Source organism: Mustela erminea, chromosome 4 (assembly GCF_009829155.1).
Source record: "Mustela erminea isolate mMusErm1 chromosome 4, mMusErm1.Pri, whole genome shotgun sequence".
NCBI lineage: Eukaryota > Metazoa > Chordata > Mammalia > Carnivora > Mustelidae > Mustela > Mustela erminea.
In genome coordinates, this window is record NC_045617.1 from 146,855,337 (window position 1) to 146,872,702 (window position 17,366).

General features: G+C 43.7%; 1 protein-coding gene across 4 annotated transcripts in view; it reads right to left on the reverse strand.

The window, feature by feature from the left end:
- GPLD1 (glycosylphosphatidylinositol specific phospholipase D1) overlaps nt 1-17,366 on the reverse strand; it is a 56,587-nt gene that overhangs the window by 23,278 nt on the left and 15,943 nt on the right. For all 4 annotated transcript variants that reach the window (XR_004285254.1, XM_032341239.1, XM_032341240.1 and 1 more), the window contains 5 exons: nt 14,192-14,270; nt 12,271-12,368; nt 11,761-11,871; nt 10,741-10,789; nt 9,748-9,802 (listed from right to left, as the gene is read on the reverse strand). Coding sequence is in view for 3 of the 4 variants with exons in the window: in XM_032341239.1 (XP_032197130.1) it covers nt 9,748-9,802; nt 10,741-10,789; nt 11,761-11,871; nt 12,271-12,368; nt 14,192-14,270 (392 nt within the window). In the remaining variant the exon portion in view is untranslated. The remainder of the gene's footprint in view (nt 1-9,747; nt 9,803-10,740; nt 10,790-11,760; nt 11,872-12,270; nt 12,369-14,191; nt 14,271-17,366) is intronic.

Sequence of the window (17,366 nt, forward strand, 5' to 3'; positions counted from 1 at the left end):
ACATTTTATTCCTTGGAGGACTGAACTGTTCTCAAAAGTTATTATTATTAATTTTTGAGAGAGAGAGAGAGCAGGGAGGGGAGGGGCAGAGGGAGAGAGGGAGAAAGAACCTCAAACAGGCTACATGCCCAGGGCAGAAGCCGAGACGGGGCTCGATCTCACGACCCTGAGATCAGGACCTGATGGCTCCTCACCCCCACCCCAGCTTCAGAGCACACAGCGTATGGTAAAAAGCACCTAAGTCAGGCTGCCAGCTGCCAGCTGCCGTTACTTCAGCTGGAAGAAGAGACACATACGTGAGACGAATGCTGAACCAGCTTCCGGCTTCATTTCTGAAGCCTTAGACTGTATCGCACAGAAATCACAACCAAACAAAACCCGATTCTAGTATATTTATAAGACAGAATCTATGGCGATGTCCACTTTTTAATTTATAAGCTCACCAGAGTGTCCTCCCAACGAAAATAGCTTCAGGCTAGACAAAATAACAAGAATATTTTTTTAGATGAATCACCCCACTAGCAAGAAAGTGCAAATTTTCCAAAGGTCCAAAACAAATGGAATCTGGAAGCTTGAAGAGGTAAGCAAGTGTGGAAGCCAGCCTGTGCTCCAAGCCCTTGGAGATTTTCCGATGGCTGCGCACATGCCAGAGACATGGGCTGAAGCGTAGGAACCAGCCACAGCAGCCTGTTTCAGAAGAGCCGCTGCACTAAAAGCTACAGCCTCTGCAGGAGTATCAGCGAGAAACAAACCCAGCCAACTAAAAGGACAGCAAAGAAATTGGGCTTCATCCTGACAATCGATCGAGCAGGGGAAAAACAGATCTCCCCCGACCACTGGTAACTACTACCAGTCCTGCAAATGTCCTTTCCTGCATTCATGATGTTTCTGTAATCAGGAAAACTTCAAGAGCTGAATGTAATGCAATGTGGTCCTAGGTTCACGTGCCTCGAGGCAGCCTGCAGAAGTCCAGAGAAATCCTCACTGAAGAAATGCGAGTCTTGGGGCACCTGGGTGGCTCAGTGGGTTAAGCCGCTGCCTTCGGCTCAGGTCATGATCCCAGGGTCCTGGGATCGAGTCCCGCATCCGGCTCTCTGCTCAGCAGGGAGCCTGCTTCCCTCTCTCTCTCTCTGCCTACCTCTCTGTCTACTTGTAATCTCTGTCTGTCAAATAAACAAATAAAATCTTAAAAAAAAAAAAAAAAAGAAATGCGCGTCTATGTCCAGCCATGAGCACTTCGAGCAGCATGGGACGTGACCAGGAGAACCAGCTGAACTCCCGTAAGAGTTGCTAAAGGAGGGGCCCCTGGGTGGCTCAGTGGGTTAAGCTGCTGCCTTCGGCTCAGGTCATGATCTCAGGGTCCTGGGATCGAGTCCTGCATCAGGCTCTCTGCTCAGCAGGGAGCCTGCTTCCCTCTCTTTCTCTGCCTGCCTCTCTGACTACTTGTGATTTCTCTCTGTCAAATAAATAAATAAAATCTTTAAAAAAAAAAAAAAGTTGCTAAAGGACACCTGAAGATAACTCATTCATCAGAGATGAGGAGGGTCACTATGCCACGAGGAAAAGGGCCAACTCACCAGAAAGATGTAAGATTTTTACACTTGAATGTATCTAACAACATATCTTCAAAACATATACAAAGCAAGTTGAAAGAACCTCAAGGAGAAATGGAAAAAAAAAATTCACCATCACTGGGGGAAATTTTTTAACAAATTTTTCTCTGAGTAATTATTACATCAACCTAATATAAAAAGGCCATTTTATTTATAGCTTTAACAGTAAATTAATAAGCTTACATTAATAAGGATATTGTAACATTAGGTCAAAAACTGGAGAACATTCTCTTCAAGCACAGATGGGATATTTACAAGAGTTGATTATATGCTAGACCTTAGATCAGGACTCAACGGGAGACCGCTGGCAAAGACGGCAAAGTAGGAGGGCCCGAGATGGAGCTCGGCTCATGGATAAAACTCGACAACACTCACATCAGTGCAAACAACCCAGAAAACAACTCAAAAGCCAACAGAAGAGTGGCACCTGGCTAGCTCAGTCAGAAGAGCGAGGGCCTCTTGATCTCAGGCTTGTGGGTTCAAGCCCTACACTGAGGATAGACATTACTAAAATAAATGATTAAAACACATACACATGCATGTACACACACACACACACACACACACACACAAGAGGATAGACAGTACTAAAATAACTAAAACACACACACACACACACACACACACACCTGGCAGAGGAAACTCCACAAGTAAATGTAGAGAAGAGGCCAGATCAAGGTGAAGGAAAAGTCTGAGACATGGGGTGACAGGATAGATTAAAAAAAAAAAAACAAACAAAACAAGATTCACCTGTAGGCTGCTTACAAGAGACTCATAAAGTGAAAGACACCCGCAGACTGAGAGTGAGGGGTGGGACACGCATTTATCATGCAAACCTATGTCAAAACAAAGCTAGGGTAGCAATACTTATATTGGACAAATAGACTTTAAAACAAACACTAAAAAATAAAAAATAAAACACTATAACAAGAGACAAATTATAATCAAAAAGGTCCCCATCCAACAAGAAGGTGTAACAACTGTAAATATTTATGCCTCCCACTACAGGAGCAACGGAGCATGTAAGTAGTAACAAGCAGAAAGGAAGTGGCTGATACTAACACAGTAACAGCAGGGGACTTGAACACCCACTCACATCAACGGACAGATCATCCGAACAGAACATCAACAATGGCTTTGACTGACACCTTGGATCAGATGGATCTAACAGATGTAATCAGAACATTCTCTCCTGAAACGGCAGAATGCACATTCTTTTCCAGTGCACATGGAACACTCTCCAGAACGGATCACTACCTCCCTACCAAACAACAAGCCTCGACAAATTCAAAAGGACCAAAGCCATACCATGCATCTTCTCTGACCACAAGTGCTATGAAACTAGAAATTACAAAAACTGAAAAGAACTCAAATGCACAGTTAGTTAAATAACAAGCTACCGAAGAATGAGTGGGTCAACTGGGAAATCAGAAAAGAAATTATAGTTCACACTGAAACAAACGAAAATGCAAACAGTCTCACAAAACCTTTGGGATTCAGCAACAGGGGTTCTAAAAGAGGAGAGTTTACAGCAATACAGGCCCTACCTCAAGGACCAAGAAAAATCTCAAGTAAACAACCTAACCTTATGCCTAAAGGAGCCAGAAAAAGAACAAACCAAACCCAAACCCATAAAAGGAAGGAAATGATAAAGAGTAGAGCAGAAATAAATGATGTAGAAACTAAACACCAAGAGAACAGATCAATGAAGCCATGAGCTTGTTTTTTGAGACAATTAAAATTGATAAACCTTTAGCCAGACACACCAGAAGAAAGAAAGAGAGATTTTAAATAAACAAACCCCCCCAAAAGAAGAGAAATAAATGATACCACAAAAAGACAAAAATACTGTAACAGAATATTATGAAAAGCTACATGCCAACAAGATGGACTACCTAGAAGAAATGGATAAATTCCTAGGAACATATAAACTACCAAAACTGAAAGAAGTAGAAAATTTGAACAGACTGATTACCAGCAATGAAACTGAATCAGTCATCAAAAACTCCCAACAAACAAAATTCCAGGACCAGATGGCTTCACAGGCAAATTCTACCAAATATTTAAGGAGTTAATACCCATTCTTCTCAAACTATTCCAAAAAATAGAAGAGGAAGGAAAACTTCCAAATTCATTCTATGAGGCCAGCCTTACCCTGATATCAAAACCAGATAAAGACACCACAAAAAAAGAGAACCATAAGCCAGTATGTGTCATGAACATGGATGCAAAATTCCTTGACAAGGTACCAGCAAACCAAATCCAGTAATACATTTTTTTAAAAATTCACCTTATTCCTGGATTGAAAGGGTAGTTCAATATTCACAAATCAGTCAACACAAATTACACCATTAAGAAGATCATTTGAACAGATACAGGAAAAGCATTTGACAAAGTACAACATCCAGTCATGATTTAAAAACAAAAAACTTCTACAAAGTAGGTTTAGAGAGAACGTGCCTCAACATAACAAAGACCATATATGAAAAATCCACAGTGAACATCATACTCAATGGTGAGAAACTGAGATTCTTTCCTTTAAGTTCAGGAATAAGACGAGTATGTCCACTTTCACCACTGTTATTTAACATAGTACTTGAAGTCCTAACTACAGCAATCGGACAACAAAAAGAAACAAAAGGCCTGGCACTTGGGTGACTCAGTCAGTTAACCATTCACCATGGGCTCAGGTCATGATCCCAGGTCCTGGATCAAGTCCCCGATCTGGCTGCTTACATCACAGGGATTCTGCTTCCCCACCTGCCTGACACTCCCCCTGCTTGTGCTCTCTCTGACAAATAAATAAATAAAATCTTCAAAAAAAAAATAAAAGGAAATAAAAGGCACCCAAATTGATAAGGAAGAAGTAACATTTTTACTATTTGCAGATGACACAATACTTTATATGAAAAACCTAAAGACTCCACAAAAAACTGTCAGAGTTGGTAAATGGATTCACTAAGATCATAGGACACAAACGTCAATGTATAAAATTCTGTTGAATTTTCATATATGAATAATGAAGTAGCAGAAAGAGAAATTAACAATCCCATTTAGAACTGCACCAAAACCAATAAAATATCTAGAAATAAAGAGGTGAAAAACCTGTGCTCTGAAAACTATAAAACACTGATTTAAAAAAACAACAACTGAAGATGATACCAAGAAATGAACAGACATTCCAGGGAGGCTTGGGTGGCTCCGTCGGTTAAGACTCTGCCTTCAGCTCCTTGTCCAACAGGGCGCCTGCTTCTCACTTTGCCTCTGCCTGCTTGTGCTCTCTCTGACAAATAAAATCTATTTTAAAATCTTAAAAAAAAAAAAAAAAGACATCCCAGGTTCATGGATTGGAAGAATATTGTTGACATGTAGATACTAATCAAGGCCATCTTCACATTTAATGCAATCCTAATCAGGACACCTGGGCTGCTCAGGTTTTTAAGTGTCCAACTCCTGATCTCAGCTCAGGTCTTGATCTCAGGGTAATGAGTTCAAACCCCTTTTGGGTTCCACTCTGGGCATGGAGCCTACTTTAAAAAAAAAAAAAAAAAAAAAAGGTAATCCCTATCAAAATACCAATGGCATGTTTCAAGTGCTAGAACAAAAGACCCCAAATAGCCAAAGCAATCCTGAAAAAGGAAAGCAAAGCTGGAGGCATCACAATTCCAGATTTCAAGTTCAAAACAGTATGATCTTGGCACAAAACAGACACATTAATCAATGCAACAGAATAGAAAACCCAGAAATGAACCCACAATTATATGTTCATTAATCTTCTACAAAGTAGGAAAGAATGTCCAATGGGAAAAAGGCCGCCTCTTCAATAAATGGTGCTGGGATGTTCAGACAGCTACATGCAAAAAAATGAAACTGGACCACATTCTTACACCATACACAAAAATAAATTGAAAATGGATTAAAAACCTAAATGTGAGATCTGAAACTATAAAAATCCTAGAAGGGAGTAAAGGCAGTAATTTCTCTGTCAGCCATAGCAACATTTTTCTAAGTATGTTTCTTAAGACAAGGAACATAGAAGCAAAAACAAACTAATAAGACTTCATCAAAATAAAAGGCTCTGCACAGTGAAGGGAACAATCAGAAAAGCTAAAAAATATCATATGGAATGGGAGAAGATAATTGCAAATGACATATATGATAAAGGGCTAGTATCCAAAATACATAAAGAATATAAGTCAATACAAAAACCCCCCAAATAATCCAATTAAATATGGGCAGAGACATTGGACATGTCTCCAGAGAAGACATACAAATGGCCAACAGACACATGAAAAGATGTTCAGTATCAGTCATCATCAGGGAAATGCAAATCAACACCACAATGAGCTACCACCTCGCACCTCTTAGAATGAGGAAAAAAAAAAAAAACCTCACAAACAACAAGTACTAGGGAGGATGTGGAGAAAAAGGAACCCTTGTGCACTGTTGGTGGGAATGCAAACTGGTGCAGCTACTGTGGGAAACGGGATGGGGTGTCTCAAAAGTTAAAACTAGAACTGCCTTATGACCGAGCAATTGCACTACTGAGTATTTACCTCCAAAACACAAAAACACTAATTCAAAGGGATACATGCACCCCGTGTTTATAGCAACATTATTTACAATTGCCAAGTTATGGAAGCAGCCCAATGTCCATTGACTGATGAATGGAAAAAGGGGTATATACAGACAATGGAATATTACTTGGCCATAAAATATGAAATCTTGCTATTTGTAACATGGATGGAGTTAGTATAATGCTAAGTGAAATAGAGACAAAAGCCATATGATCTCACTCATATGTGGAACTTAAGAAAAAAAAATGAACAAAGTGTGTGTGTGTGGGAGAGAGAGAGAGGGAGAGGGGCAAACCAAGAAAGAGACTCTTCACTGTACAGGACGAACTGAGGGGAGATGGGTGGGGCTGGGTGAAACAGGTGGAGGGCATTAAGAACACACTTTTGATGAGCACTGAGTAACAGAGAATTGCTGAATCACTGTGTTGTACACCCAAAACTAATGTGACACTGCATGTTAACTACACTGGAATTAAATCTAAAAACTTAAAAAAAAAAGACTCCACAAATTTCATAAGAACCTAAAGAAAATAAATATGTGAGTAAAAAGTAATGAAAGAGTAAATGAACACATAATAGAGAGGATCAATAAACCCAAACCCATTCTTTACAATAGTGAAACTGAAATATATTAGATGAGACTAATTGTTGAAAAATGCAAGAAATGTCAGGATTAAGGTAACAAGGGAACACGAGTACAAATAAGGAAAATAGACAGTAAAATATTAAGAACAACTTCAAGGCACAATCTTTAAACATCTAGATGAAATGGAAAAACCCTAGAAAAACAGAACACCTTAAGAATAAATTGAAAAACTGTGTAGTCCTATAACCATGACTGAAGTTTTTAAGAAGTCCCTGTAGAGAGAACAGCAGGCCTAGATTGCTTTTCAAATTCTACCAAACATTCAAGCAAAGTGTTGATCTTACAGAGACTTTCAGAGAACAGAAAAGAACTTTCCTCCTGATATCATGAAACTAGCATAACCTTGATACCAAAACCAAACAAGGAGAGAAGAAAAGAAAATGATAGCACAAACCCACCCATAAATAAAAATACAAAATCCCAGGCAGCGATAGATGCAACAAATATTAAAAAGGAAATATACTATTGCAAAGTTGGTTTTGTGCCAGGAATTCAGCTTGATTAAATATTGGCAAATAGATTAGTACAATTGCTATATTAACAGATTAAAAAAGAGGGAACTATTTCAACAGATGCAGAGTAAGAGTTCAATACACACGAAGTTAATTCATAATAAAAACTACCAGCAAACTGAAATAGAGGGAAACTGCCTTAAGCTGATTAAGGATATTCACAAAAACCCAGGGCAAACACTGTGTCTGATGAAATTTTGAAAGCATTCTCTTTAAGGTCACAAACAAGGTAAGTATGCTCAGTATCGCCACTTCTATTGTACTGAAAACTTTATAACTTTCTTCTTTCTGCTGCATCACACAGGCTAAAGACTGAGAAAGGAAAAGTAAAATGGTCACAATTTGTTGATGATGCACTGAGTATACAGTAAATTCAAAAACATCTCTGGAAACATTAGAATGAATGAGGGATTTTAGAAATGTTGCTAGAAGCAAAAATCAAAGTGAGAAAGTCACTTGCATCCTACACAGCAACAATCAACTAGAAAATAAAACTGGTACTGAAAGTTACCATTTACGGTAGCAAATAAAAAGTCTCTGCAACAAAATTGAACAAAACATGTAAGACCTTGAAGGGAAAAACTTAGACAAGTTTAGTTAAAGTCACTAAAGGGGGCTTAAATAAAATATATAGCATAGTGAGAAGACTCAATATTTCAAAGTTAATGCTCTTCCAATGGATCTCTAGATCCAATACAATTCTAATCAAACCCCCAACAAGATCTTTCTTAGAACATGGCAACTTGCTCTTCTCACTTTATTTGAAAGAGCCAAGGCAAAAGAATTGGCAAGGTATGTCTGAAGAAAAAGGATAGGCTGAGAGACCAACCCTACTAGATGTCAAGATGTACTATAAAGCCACTGTAATTTAAAAAAATATTTAAATTAAATTTAAAATTAAAAAAAAAACTTTTTTAAATCAGTATTGGACAAGTAGATCAATAGAACAGAATAGAAAGCCCACAAATGGACCCAAATACATATGAAATTTTCTGACAGAGAGGGCATTACAGACCAGTAAGGAAAGGGGAGACTGTGGATAAGTGTCCTGATTTGGGGACTATCTACGTTACATCTACAGAAAGAAAATCTGAGAATCTGAGATTCTATCTCAGAACATACAAAAAGTTAACTCTGGGTAAGTGAAAGACAAAGTTTAAAAAAATAAAACCATAAAAGCTTTTGAAGGACAAGGAGGAGGAGAATGACCTCATCCCCAAAAGGTAGGGAAGGATTTCTTAAATCAGACATCAAAAGTACAAATTACAAAGTAAAAGACAGAGTCAACTACATTAAAATTAAGTTCTGTTTATTAAGATATATCATAAGTTAAAAAAAGTCCCAAAGCATAAAAAGATATTTGTAACAAATAAATGAGAAACCAACCAAAGATTGGAAGCCCTAATATACAAGGACCACTCACCAGTAAGTAAAAAGGCCAAACCAACCAACAGAAAACTAGGCTAAAAGCTAAACAAGATGTTCACGGAGTATCAAACACAGATGATCCATAAAATATGAAGGAACTTTCAGCCTCATTAATCACTGGGAAATGCAAATGAAAACTTCAGTAAGATACCAGTACACACCAAACAGACTGTATTTTAAATTGGACAAGACCAAGTCCCGGAGAACGCAGGGGAAGTAGATCTACCACGTACACCCAAGAACAGGGTCCGCTGGGAAGGCCGTTCTGAAAGCCTCGGCTCTGATGCCAACTTCACGTCCCGCCCCAGGACTCCCTCCCAGTTCTGTGTCGGGGCTGAGGGTGAGAGACCCCCCTGCGGTGCACAAACGTAGGAGATGTTCACAGCAACACCGCTGGTAGAGCAAACACACACGCTCCGCACTAACACCTCCGTCCCCGCAGGAGTGGAGGAGCATGTGGCCCATCCCGGTGTCAGACAGCCACACAGCGGGGAAATCTACCATGGCCCAGCAGACACAGGTGACCGGACCTCGGAACCAGATTCTATTTATCTGAAGATTAAAACCACGTCCCATTTTGTATGGGGACACATCCATATGTATTCAGCTCTAAAGAGAAGCAACAAAACGATTAACAGGAATCCCACAGGAGCGGTTTAGAAGAACGGGAGAGAATGTTCTCGGTGGGAGAGAACAGGAGGCACTTAGAAGACACCCAGAAGGCTTGGCTGTGAGCCAAGCATTAGCTACACGAGAACACGTGATCTTTTTTTTTGTAAATATGGACTGGATATGGTGTCAGTCACAAGTTCAAAGCATCTTAAACTGTCCTCATCTGCAGTTTTGCTTTTCAAAATTTATAAATTTTTGATGCTTGAATGCATCGTAGGCTGCATTTTCTTCGGGGATAAAAAGGGTCCAGCTTCTAAGCGCCATTTAGGGAACACACGTGTAAGCATAGTTGTTCTTACCAGCGCCGTGCGAGGTAATTAAAATTGAACTCGAACTGGCTCAACACATCTCCTCCTAAAGCACGAGAAAAATATTTACATTTGGTGGGTCAGCGACGACACTCGGCTTCTTTCCACAGATCTGCACAGTCAGGCGATGAGTTCACTACCTTGCCCGCATGTTCTGCTCACTGTTTTAGGTAAAAGCAGATCTCAAAGATAAAGTGATTCATTCATAGCTTAGCCAGTGAGACTTGTGAATTAAGAAACACCCAGATAACCAAAAGTTTTTCACTTGAAGGAAAGATGAACCATAAAATTTCTTTTAAAATCCCATTCACTGTCTACTTTGGCTATTTCAATAATTCATGGCAGGAAAAAGACAGAGGTACCAAGTTAAAGTAAGGGCAACCTTAGGTAATGAATTTTAAGCTAATATAAGGGTAAAGCTTTACTAAATTAGGACATATGCCAATGATGAACTGTGATTTTTTTTTTTATAAAGACATACAACTTTTCGGAAATACATCTCTATGGCAAATGAGGTATGCTGTACTCTTAATGAAGTATTAAAATAGAAAGCTAGGTAGTATATGGACTGGCAAGCTGTGATTAAAAATATGTATTTTACTTTAAATACTTGGTTTTTTAGTATAAGTTGAAGTTGACACACACAAACGAGAGAAAGATACTGCGGGAGCCCAGCATGATCTGCGCACGTCTCTGCCAGCAGCCACTCCCGGAAGCTTCTCTCTCTTGCTGTCTAGACACCTGCCTAGTTATTAGCCATTTCCCAAAGTGACTGAATATGCACCTCATAGAGTATGAAAATGACACTTTTGCTCAAGAGAACACCACAGCCAGTCCTAATGCAGCATGAGATGGTCTCAGTTAAGGAGAGAGGTTTTTCAACAAGGGGCGGGGGGTTGTAATACAGATTTAAGGTACAGTAGTGACTCTAGGACAAGGGAGACAGAACCATGGCAAAACAAACTTGGCAAACGTAGACAGTACCGAAATCGCCCGCCGAATGCGCCTCGGAATAGGAGCCGTGAAAGTCAACCTGAGAAAGAGAGAAAAGCGATTGTAGCCCAAAGCCCACCCCGCAGCCGCGCCGGGGGAAGGAGGTAAACGCCTAACCCGGTCCGTGCAAAGGGTCCATAACAGATGCACTTGATTTTTTTGTTACAAATTTACAGTGGCAGCTGAGCCACATATTAGTGCCTGGAGACAAAGCTCTTGCAAACATTTGCACCGCTGGGGATAGAGACACAGTCTCCAGTGAGTCCAAGGGTAAGCTCTGCACAGAATGGGACCAACGACAACTGGGGACCAGGGAGGCTTCCAGAAACAAGGGCGCCATTTCGGTTCAGGGCCCTGGCATTTTCATATAGAAAATGGGGGGGAAAAAAGCCAGCATGGGGAGATGGGCGAAATGGGCACACGGGAGTGGGAGGTTATGGAGTGACTAAGTCATGGGAATGAAGGCACAGCCCAGGGAGGAACGGTACTGGCCGTGTGGGGGGCTGGGCGGTGACGGGGGGGTGGGGGGGCGAACACGGCTGCACACAGCTGGAGGATCGCCACGTCGCCCACCTGGAGCTCACGCGACGCTGTGTCAGCCACACGCAAATAAGAACACGTTTTTGCATGTTAGAAAGGAAAATTTTAAAAGAACAAACACGTGGAGCGGTTCCTCCCGAGGAGAACCAAGTGGCAGCTCTTCGTGTCCTTATTAAGACACGCGACTTGCCCGGAGCGTGAAATTTCGCAAATGCTCTTTTGCGAGGGCACAGGACAGCACACTGACTGCTGATTTCGGTGCACGTCGGGGTCCTGCCCGCGGGCCGACCGTGCAGGGAGCCTGGGAAGAAGGGGGGTGGGGAGGAGGAGCTGGAGACAGAGGGCTGCTGGGGCAGGAAGTCTCGCTTGCGTCCACATGGCCCTGAGTGACCTCAAGTTCTCCTTCCCGGGCTTCGTCCCGGGCAGGACGGGACCCTCCCCTCGAGCCGCCCGCCGCCAACGCGCACTCACGGCGCCCATGGTGCGAAGGAACCCCTGCTGGATGCCCAGGCTGTGCCAGCTCACGTCCGCCGCCATGTGAGAGGTAACGCCGAACAGGAAAGCCACCAGTTTCTCCGTGTCCTGCCAACGAGCAAATGAGAGGGACGGGCGCTGGGGTTATTTTGTAGAAGTCCGATTATGGTGTTTAATAAGGAGATTTCCATCCCTGAGCCTTCACAGCAATACAGAGGCTGGTACTCTGCAGTTTCTAGTGACAAAACCCAAGGACTTGTGGAGAAGTTTCGGGGTGCCTGGGAAGTGCTTTCAGAGGAATTACTCTTGGCACAGAGGCGGCCAGGTGACCTCCTGCACTTCTCCGAGTAGTTTGTTCAGGTCTTAACCAACTGCATCCTGGCCTTGGCAATGAAGGTACAAGGGTGAGCAGCCCGGAGCCTGGGGGGGGGGGGGACTGGGTGCAGACTAGGGGTGGGGGTCTGGAGCGGAATTTCTTCTCGGCTCTAGAGGGCCGGCGATGCCTACCTTCTCCCAGGGAAGCGGGTAGTTCTCTCGGATATAATGGACGCTGGCGTTCAGGAAGGGGGTCCAGTGCGTGCTCTCGGACACATCGTGGAACTTCCCTGGTGAGACAAAAGCAGGTGTCAGGAGTCTGTCCAGAAAAGCTGGAGACGTCTCTTGCTTCCCTTCCAGACTCCTGTGTTCTTCCGTTGATGTTCAGAGGAAGCCTCTAGAACAGAAGGGCCAGCTGGGAGGGAAAGAGAAAGCTGGGACTGGCTCACAGCATCTGGAATCACGGGGGCTGCTGGGGGGCTGGAAGGGTTTTCCGTTTCTGTGCTAAAGGGAAGGAGAAAAGGGCTGTGCAGGGTAGTGGGTGGAGGGTGCCGGAGTTGGTGGGGGGCAGTGCAGGTGGGGGGCAGGGGGGTGGGAGGGGGCTGTCAAATGTCACAAGGGGCAACGGAAACCAAAACACCAGAGTTTAGATCCTTCTGTTGAAATAGTTTTGCTGCCACTAAAGTCAAAACATTCTTTTTTTTTCTAAGATTTTATTTATTTGCCAGAGGGAGAGAGATCACAAGTAGGCAGAGAGGCAGGCAGAGAGAGAGAGAGGAGGAAGTAGGCTCCCCACTGAGCAGAGAGCCCGATGCGGGACTCGATCCCAGGACCCTGAGATCATGACCTGAGCCAAAGGCAGAGGCTTAACCCACTGAGCCACCCAGGTACCCCTAAAGTAAAAACATTCTAACCAGTTTTAAACCATTGGCTTTTCTTGAAATGATTTTCAAAGACACCAAAACTAGAAATTTGATCTGCTCTAAAGTTTTCAAGATAAAACTTACAATTCCTATTTTACAGAATTCAGTAAAAATCCCAAATTAAGGGTAATAGCAGTTCTTTGGATAAACCTCCCCTTCACCAAATTGCCAGATTAAGCAAAGTTTTTGTTCCCCTCTGTAATCCTAGTGAACGGAGGCCAAGGGAAGCCTGCCCAGGAAGCCTGCTTCTCCCTCTGGCTCTGCCTCTCCCCCTGCTTGTGTGCTCACTCTCTCTCTCTCACACAAATAAATAAAATCTTAAAAAGCAAAACACTGGGATAATGGCCATGACCCTGAGACTCCAAATATGGTTTTCGTGACGACCAATATACTGGATGTCTTTCATTTGTCCCTCCAGACCCTCTGTCCAACCTGGTCTGCCCTGCACGGTGCCCCTGAAGGGACCAGTCCGACTGGCCCCTTTGCCCCCCAGCTTTGGTTGGGTTGGGTCCAGCCAATGTGGAGAACAGAGACGAGATTAGGGAAAAGGAAGGGAAGTGGGGGTATTCGTTTCCCCAGATCCCTGACTCAGGGTCCCGGGGGCTGGCTGCAGTCCCTGACTGAAGGACTGGCCCCCACAGGGGCCTTCTCCCCTCCCTGCACCGTTCCTGCAGATTTCTTACACCAGGCCCGTAGCTCCTACAAAACACCCCCCGATTCTCTGTCAGAGCGCACCTTCCACGCCCACGGGGTCCTGATACTCCCCCCAAGCCCAGGTCACTGACACCACTGCCTTAGATCTGCACACCACTTGACAAAATAATATGCATTAACACCAACAAAGTCCAGTAGAGGCAAGGGAGGCATTATGATGATCATGTCCCAGGCGTGGAAGCACTTTCTAACGGTCACAGGCTACTAGCACAGCAGGAACGCGAACCCAGACCCTCCCACCGCTTTCAAGATCTTTTCTCTTCTGCCACAAAGTAGTAAATTAAGGACACACAGGATCGTGAAAATGTTCAGAATTTTACGCTTAAGTAGTTAAGGTTTGGTTAAGTGAAAAATGTAGTTATGTGAACCAAGTCAGTGACCAAGGACAACGGAAACACGCTGTTGGAGTTCTGTCCTAGCTGCTCCTGTTAACCAAGTGGAAGTGGCATCACTGGGTCTGTGACACTCGAGCTTACCTCTCTCGCAGATGCTGGGGTAGAAGGCATCAGGGAACACGGCTCCAGCCTGGTACGCATCCTGGTGCTTAAGTAACAGCTGGGGAAGAGGAAAACAGAGATTAGGGGCAAAAGGCAGCAGCCTGGGGAGGGGACAGGAGGAAGGAGTAAGTACGCACGTAGTAAAAACTCGGGCATGATCCAAGACGATGCCCTACAACAGAGAACCTCAGGTTCTGTCCAAGCAAACACAGGCTGACCAAAAAGGACCAAAAATCACTCATTTGATTTCAGCTCCTTTCTCTGGCCACTAGCAAAGCAGGATTTCTGCAAGGCTAGCTCACTGACTGGTTTGTGGGGAGATTTTCAGCGATCCAGTGAAAAGTGAGTGCATTGGCATAGCGCGCACACACACACACACACACACACACACACACACACACACAGTTACACCGCTGACCCCTGAACACAGATCTGAACCACATGAGTCCATGCAGACGCAGATTTTTTCACTAAATATAGTGGAGTACTAGAAATGTATTTTCTTTGTATGCTTTATTAGAAGGATATAGGATATAATTCATATAACCTCCAAAGTAAGTGTAAGGCTTCCGGTCCACAGTAGGCCATTAGTAGTTAAGTCTGGAGGGAGTCAAAAGTTACATTTGGGTTTCTGACTGCCTGGGGATCAGCGCCCCTAATCCCAGTGTTGGTTCAAGGGTCAACTATATATATATTTATATATTTATAAACTGATCTACTCACATACAAGTTTATAGTTGTTACCTGTATTTCACGGTCAGATGATGTCTTTGGGGCTTTTAGGGGGGTTTAGAAACTCCTTTACCTTTTAAAATTATGGTAAAAGTAGATGGTAAAAGAACATTATACTTCAGGGTGCCTGGGTGGCTCAGTCAGTGAAGCCTCTGCCTTTGGCTCAGGTCATGATCCCAGGGTCCTGCGATCGAGTCCCACGTGGGGCTCCCTGCTCAGCGGGAAGTCTGCTTCTCCCTCTCCCTCTGCTGTTCCCCCCACTTGTCCCTCCCTGTCACTCCCAGCCCTGTGTCTTTCTCTCTCTCTCTCTCAAATATGTAAAATCTTAAAAAGAAAAGAAAAGTCATTGTATTTCAATGTTCTCCTTGGTTGACTGGCTCACTCATTCCATTCTGACCCCCTTCAGGCGGCGCAGCTGTGGCCACAGTTCCCAGACTCCACACGCAGCCCCCTCTCCCCTTCTCCTTCCTCAGCTCGCAGGCGGGGCAGGGGCCCGGGGCTGCCACCGGGAACCCTACGGGCCAGCTCTGCGCCAGGCTCTGGGAGCCCTTCCTGGACGCTCCGCCCCGAGCCTGCTCTTCCAGAGCTCTGAGACCATCAACACCCAGTTCTCCAGTTCTGCGGGGTGCTCAGCATCAACTAGCCGAGGGGTTTCCAGGATCCGCAGATGAAGTCGGACTGCCAAAGTAAAAATGTGCAGCCTCAGCCTTTTTTTAAAGTATTTAACTAATCTCTATCCTCCCCCCCCACAACCTGGGGCTCAAACTCATAACCCTGAGATTAAGAGCTGCATGTTCTTCCAACTGAGCCAACCAGGTGCCCCTAAGCTTTAAGATTTTATTTATTTGAGAAAAAGAGTGTGAGAGAGCGAGAGAGCCAGAGAGCATGAGCAGGCGGGAGGGGTAGAGGGCAAGGAAGGGAAGGGGCTCCCCCGCTGAGCAGGGAGCCAATGGTGGGGCTCGGTCCTAGGATCCTGAGATCCTGACCTGAGCCGAAGCCAAATGCCCGACCGAGGCCACAGGTGCCCCACCTTAAACTTTGTAATTTATTCATAAGGACTGAAGAATCCCCACGGCCGCCACAGTGTGTGGCTCAAAGATGCACGTCTGATCGCGAGCTCTCCCTTGGGGGGTTTCAGGCTGAACGCTGGAGGCCTGTGTCCCCCACGTGGAGAGAGACCACCACCCACCTCTGTGGGCAGCTCTGCTCCAAGCGCCATCAATTACATAAGCCAGTGGCGTCTCCTTTTTCTCTAAAGATAGCTTGCAAGTTGCACTTTGGTCACTTAAAAATAATAATTAACTTTATTGACTATTTACCTTGCTTTGGTCTTGGCCACTTTATATGATTAAAACTTGTTGAATCTGCATTTCTAGGTGAAGAAGACGCTACTATTTAACAATGAAAAATAATCTGAAGTAAACTCTGAAAAGTAAATGTGTCAGCAAAATAGGAAGCTGCTGTGGGTGGGGATGCAGAACTGGGGGACGACGGCTCCCTTAGATAGAAAAATGTGTTTCTAAGCTACAGAAATAAGAGCAATAGGATGCTGGAATTAAAAGAGATCAGGGAAACAGAACAAAGAGCAAGAAAACAGACTCAAGCCCACACCACGTACAGTGGCACGGATGGAGATGCAGTCCCCAGCCGGTGGGGTCGGCACAGCCCCGGGGGTGGGGGTTCCCCTCCTGGCGGGACCCCGCGTGGCCAACATGACGCGGACGTGACATTAACATGGCCAGCAAGAGGTTCCCAGACCGCTCACGGGCTTTAGGCCAAAATATATACAACATGAATCAAAGAGTTAAAGGCCGAACAGGAAGCCACAGAATGAGCAGGACAAAACTAAAAGGAATAACAGCCTAATCTTGAGTGGGAATGATTTTCCTAAGGAAAGCGTACAGGCAGAAGCCATAAGAGAATAGAATGATGCACTTAACGACACAAAAATTGGAGCATTCTGCACGGTGAAGAGCATGGCAAGCAAACTGAAGAGAAAAATAACTGAATCATTTGACACATGATGGGGCAGGTAAGTTTAAGAAATCATCCTTACGCATCGAATGTAGAGAAATGTGCAAAATGTGCTGAAATGAGCAAAACACGTAAGTGATTACAGAAGATGTAATAGAAATAGTTGATAAACACCTGAAAGTATATTTAACCTCGTTAACTAAAATGCCAATAAAGTCTATAACAAAAACACCATTTTCCACCTACCAAATGAGCAAAAATGAAAAAAATTATAAGTCTGCTTCTCCCTCTCCCTCTGCTCCTCCTCCTGCTTGTGCTCTCTAATAAATGTTTTTTTTTAATAAAAAGAAATTTCAATGAAATACACGAGCAACAGAGAATATTAAGCCTTCCTCTGTTGTAGATTCTGTTTCGTTTGTTTTTTTTTTTCTTTTTCCCTTGGTTTCTG